At 37.6% G+C, this 5,656-nt stretch overlaps 1 protein-coding gene across 5 annotated transcripts; it reads left to right on the top strand.

Annotated features, from left to right (window-relative positions):
• Positions 1 to 468: 468 nt before the first annotated feature.
• soul2 (heme-binding protein soul2) lies at positions 469 to 3,396 on the top strand. 5 transcript variants are annotated; one of them, XM_058796187.1, is made up of 7 exons: positions 493 to 535; positions 592 to 639; positions 773 to 865; positions 1,874 to 2,012; positions 2,107 to 2,233; positions 2,627 to 2,795; positions 2,886 to 3,396. In XM_058796187.1, coding segments are annotated over exons 2-7 (705 nt in total). In that variant the 5' UTR covers positions 493 to 535; positions 592 to 637; the 3' UTR covers positions 3,061 to 3,396. The 5 variants fall into 5 exon arrangements, with proteins under 5 accessions (XP_058652169.1, XP_058652171.1, XP_058652170.1 ...); XM_058796190.1 differs by having other exon boundaries at positions 495 to 535; positions 773 to 832; XM_058796186.1 differs by having other exon boundaries at positions 469 to 639.
• The last annotated feature ends 2,260 nt before the right edge of the window (positions 3,397 to 5,656 follow it).

The following is a 5,656-nucleotide window of genomic DNA, read 5'->3' on the forward strand; positions in this document are numbered from 1 at the left end:
TGTGTTATTGATGAATTTGTGTACAGTACTGTATTTGGTATACACAGAAAAATCCCCAGAGTTAAATCAACTCTGCTCAGAGTACATATTGTCCCAATCTACAGAGTGTTAAAGTAACACCGAAGAAGAGTTAAAGTTAATGGGATAATTAAGTGATGAGTGAGCATTAGAAAAGAAAACCTGCTGTTAACAATGTTGAAGATGAACAACTACTGCTCTGGCTTTTAGACATGAAAATGTATCTCATAGTCCTCAACAGTGGTAACTCCACTTCAGTGTTACTTTAACACGCTTAAGCCTTGTCTGTGTTTCTCTTTCCTTCAGTGGTTCTGCTTGTTAACAGCAGGTGTTCATCACTAATGCTCAATCAGCAATTTATTAATCACATAATTATCTCGTTAACTTTACACTCCTTCAGTGTTACTTTAACACTATTTAGAGTGGGACCATATGCTCTGAGCAGTGTTAATTTAACACTCAGGGTTTTACTTTGTACAGATGACTTTATTTAAGTAATTGTAGCAGTAAAGCGTGCAAATGTTACTTGTCTATGTCTGCCTCATTAATATTTCATTATTATTATTACATTTAAAATAAATATCAGACTGGAGGGAGAGTCCTGAAGGGGGTTATTAAAATGTCATTATTTAAGATCTTTGTTAAAATGTGTTCTTTATGTATAATATAACTTAAAAATCTAACTTAATAGTACACTCTAGTACTCTTTAATGTAGTGCACACTGGCAGGCACTCATTTTTTGTTCACACACAGGAAAAAGCCATTTGGGATGAACCGCTTGGAAAGACGATATGCTTCTGAAGATCTGTGTAGGTGGGTCAATAAAGCAAGTGTCACAACACAGAGGTCAGTTTACAGAACATAACACTGTTTTGGAAAATTAGTTGTTCATTTGAACAGGTATTGTCTAAGATGTGGGTCAGAAGACAGGCTGTCATCTCAGATTGTTCAGATTAATTGGTTCTGCAAGCAGAGGCATCTTTGTAAGGACAATTCACGTTACCTTATACCTCACTCAAACTTTTCTTACCTGTTAATAAATTGCATCCGTGCACATTTTGAACATCCATTTCTTATAAAGCTTCCTCTAAAAGTGAAAATGAAAGCAGTTTAGACATCTCACCTGAGCCGCAGCCAACATTTAAATGTCATGATGGCTTATGATTTATGAAAGGCATAATTTTGCTTTGTTTTATGATTAGTGCTGGAGGAACTCTGCATGGATCACTTTTAAGTGAATTATAGGTTGAGCTCCTGTTCAGGCTACCAGTTTTATTTTGAATTAAAGAGCCAAATTATTTGTGTGGAAATATTCCACTTTTTTTCCTTCATTTATATAACTCCGGTGATTCCAGCTGACACCAGACATTAAGCAACCCCTAACTTTGCCAGTTTAGTCAATTTAATAATGACTCCTTAGTTATTCAACTGACACTTTTATTCAAAGCAATTTACAGTACACTTATCACTGGTATTACTAATGACGAAATGCTTTGCTCAAGGACACAATGCTGAAAGTTAATAGATCCGTGCTGCTGGGTTTAAACACGCAAATGTTAAGTCATTATTCATTAAATATCTGTCATAGTGCTTTATAATGCTTCCCTGGAGTTTGTAGTATATCCTTTTTAATTGCATAGAAAAGATCTACTCTTCTTTCACATTTCCACTTTGTGTTTCGTGAAAGAAAGAAAACCTGTATTGTCACATAGCAGGTTTATTGTTTTGCTGGTGTCATACTGATGGCAGTTTATTGGCGATGGGAGGGCGAGTTCTGTGAAGTGTTGAGGGGCGTGTCTTCAGAATGAGCACACCATACACAAACAACCTGTGACAACATTTTTCATCCTGCAGTGCAATGGCGAGTACTCTGCTTTCCGCTTTGTGTCTCCTGGTTGGACTTGTATGTTTCCCAAGTACAGAATGTTGGGAAGCACCCTGGTTCTGTCATGGACGTGAGTGTCCTGTGTACACTGTGGTACAACAGTATGAGGTAGGCCGACGAGTTTTGCTTTGTCATTTGGGATATTTTAAATATGGTATTTTCTATGTAAAATATGTATATCATTGTGTTAATACATAAAAAGGGATTTGAGGAGCGCAACTACGAAGCGAGCCATTGGATTACTGCTGATGTTGCGAGTACCAGTCAGAGTGATTTAAAGGATGGATTTTGGAAACTGTATTATTTCAATCAAGGTCAAAACAGTGAAAGTAAGCTACACTGGTAACACTTAACAATAAGCTCTTATTTGTTAACATTAGTTAATGCATTAGTTAACATGAACTAACTATGGTTAATACTGTACATTTAATAGAGGATTTATTAACCTTTCTGAATGTTAGTTTATACAAATTGTCCATTGTTTATGTTAGTTCACAGTGCATAAACAGATACGTTTGATTTAAGTGTTTTAGTAGATGTACAAATTAACATTTTAGATTAATAAATGCTGTAGAAGTTTTGTTCATTGTTAGTTCATGTTTACTAATGTTATCAAATGAAACCCTATTTTTAAAACCATATTTGATATTTTATAAACATTCCAGTATGGCAATCACAATAAAAGTCATTTTATACTCGTGTATCATAATTTTACTTCTCAGGTAAGGAGATTGCTATGACCAGGCCTGTGGTGGTCTCTGTGAAGGAAGCTGATAGTATGGGGGAACAACAGGTGTCCATTTCCGTCTTTCAGTCTGACACGGACATTCCTGAGCCCAACGACAATACCATCAGAAAAACAGTCACACCAGGCGGTACTGTCTACGTCAGGTTAGTTATTTTAGGAAAGCATGACAGTCAAAAACTGTCTGTTTGACCCTTTTTAATTTAAACATTCTCTCTCTTTGCTGGTCATTACAGGTCGTTTGGTGGTGTTGCATCTGATGAAGATGCCTTGGAGAATGCGCAGCAGCTTAGGGAGGACCTCAGAGCTGCAGGAAAGGAGTTTGTTGAGAACAGGTTTGATGCAGCTGGATACGATGCACCGTGGGATTTGATCAACAGGCACAATGAAGTTTGGGTTCGTGCACCCTGAGGACTTGCAGATCCAGAAAGTTATGTTCCTCATTCCTACGGTGTAGCCTCTTTTTACTTTGAAGTTACAGTCTATTGAAGATTTCCTTGCATATCATATGATGAAATGATGGTATAGTGTTCATGTTTCAGTCTTAACCATTGGATTAATGTTTTATTTTGTGCAATACAAATGTGGAAACACTTTGAAGTTGTTTTGACAGGATGATAAACTGGTTTTAGGAATGTGACTCCTCTACCTCTGTAGGTTCAGATAGGTTCAAACTGAAAATGCAGTAAAATTTACTGAAATCTAATAGATTTAACAATAAAACATTTGACCTCCTTTTATTCAAAACATTTGTGTCCTTTTTTTTATGCATTCTATGTAAGTCATTCTATTTTTCAATTTAAAACATTCTATGAAATGAAGTCACCCACTTTTATTGATTGATCAAATTAACGCATTCCAATAATAAGATAAATATTAAGACCTAGAAAAGACACGGAAACCTGATACACAAAATACAGCAAGTTTCCAAAATAGAAAGGAGAAACAGGTTTAGGAATGATCTGAATGGGAATAATGTGATTTTTAGGTTATCAGGTCTCCTCAGCATTTGTTCATGTTACAAGAAGCCCCACCCACTAAACTGGTCTAACTAGTGATCCAGATCTTCCCTTAAGCTGTTAATGAAACTATTTGATTAAAATAGCACAAATCTCAGTGATAGACACTAAAGAAATGTGAAGTTGAATGTGATTCTTCCAGCTTGTATGCAACGCAAAGAAAGCATGTGAGTTCAGACAAAAACTTTTGTCATTTGCAGCTTGGTGCTTATTCAGTGGCCTTAAAAATACATAAAATGGTGAGTTGTTTCACAGCATGGTTGTATGGTGCTGAATTCATAGGCCTGCAGCAGTATGTGATTGTTTGTTGATGGGGTTTCCCTCTTGTGTATAACATGGGAGTGTACTAGCTGAGAGGAAAACTGGGTCAGCCCACCTGAGACGTTTTGTCATGGTGACTGATCTGGAGTCAGTTTAATTAGTCACATCTTCTCTAGCAGAGCCAGGAAATGTGATGAGGCTGCATTTTCCCAATTCTGCAGTTCTGTGCCACAAATCCTCCACAAAATGGGCCAGCAACCTCACCTGAGAGAGAGCGCAAACTTTGTAGTCTCTCTGAAGACTAATTCACTAACTTTCCCAGGCTGGTTAAATAGCATACAGCAGTTAGCAAACCAACATTGAAAGCAAGTAAAAATGATCTTACCTTTGATTTAAACATTTCATTTCATTTTCAAGACAGACTCACTTGCTAATTTAGTCACTAAAAAACACAAAATTGTCCAAATGTGAAAAAATACTGACTCACTGGTCACTGAAAGCAAATACACACTCTCGTGTTTAATAACTAGGCCTACATGCTAAGATCCAAAGTTACGTTATTGTACACTAGGTGGCAGCACCGACTTGTGATGTTTCTCTATCCTCTTCTACATCACATAGGATCAAATTATACTCTTTGTGCATCTCCAGGTTTCATAAAAATGTCCTCAGTTTTGCTTTAGCTCTAAATATGCTGTTAATATCTAGAAGAACTTTGAGCTAGAAGAACGTGTGGGCAGTTCCTCACCAGCAATGTCGGAACAAAACCCGCTACCCAGCATGCCTCAGCACTCACCATGGGAAGCTGGACACTCAATGCCCCTCAACACACATTCACAGTTTCCATGGTTACATTTCTATAGCAAGAAGCCAGCCATGTTCGTCAAAAACATAATTATGCTTCAATGAAGTCAGATCTGTAATAACCCTAGATGTGTTTTTATGAGTCATAGACAACTTGCCGTGACTACTTACTTATATAGTGGTATTTTCATCAGCAGGCTTCAAAACTGTTGTGTTCTGCAGTTCATTTAACTCAGGGAGCTTATTAGGTCGTATTAGGTTGTACGCTTTAAAATCAGCGCATATTCGGCTAGTGTTCGTGGAGGATAGGAGATGTTCAGCCATTCACAAAACTGTGCAGTTGTGATATCTTGGAACAACCTAATTGTCACATTTCGGCACATTTTTATTTTTAAATTCTGTCTGGGCTTGTATGTGCCACCATGGTGTCCAATAAAAGCTTGTCTGACTTGGCAGGTTATGTCAGCATATGTTTGCGGGCTTGTGAATTTTAATCTGCCCTGTTTTGGACGATGTTCTTGGTTTGGAGGCCCCAGCCAAGAGCCTGTTTGGACTGGCTCATGGGAATTAATCTTATCAGAGACTGGCCAGTTTCCTAAGAATATAGTTGGACCTCTATGCTGTCAGATAAGGCAATGTAGGAATGCAAGAGCTGTTGTACATTTTGAGAGAGTTTTGACCATGTAGAATGTTCATACTTATGCCAGCCGAGCCGTGTGGTATGTGTGTCCATCTGTTGTATGATCTGTCTGCTTTCGCTCGGTTTTGAGCTCCAAACCACTTTGTCAATCGCTCTCTGCTTCTCCCATGAGTTGGTTTCATTTTTTTTTACATAACACATGATTAAAAATACAGCAACTTTTGGCCAAGAACAAACTTTTCTGAATGCTGTTGTGTATTAAAATGTCCCTCATGATTACCCC

Source organism: Onychostoma macrolepis, chromosome 13, assembly GCF_012432095.1.
Source record: "Onychostoma macrolepis isolate SWU-2019 chromosome 13, ASM1243209v1, whole genome shotgun sequence".
Taxonomy (NCBI): domain Eukaryota; kingdom Metazoa; phylum Chordata; class Actinopteri; order Cypriniformes; family Cyprinidae; genus Onychostoma; species Onychostoma macrolepis.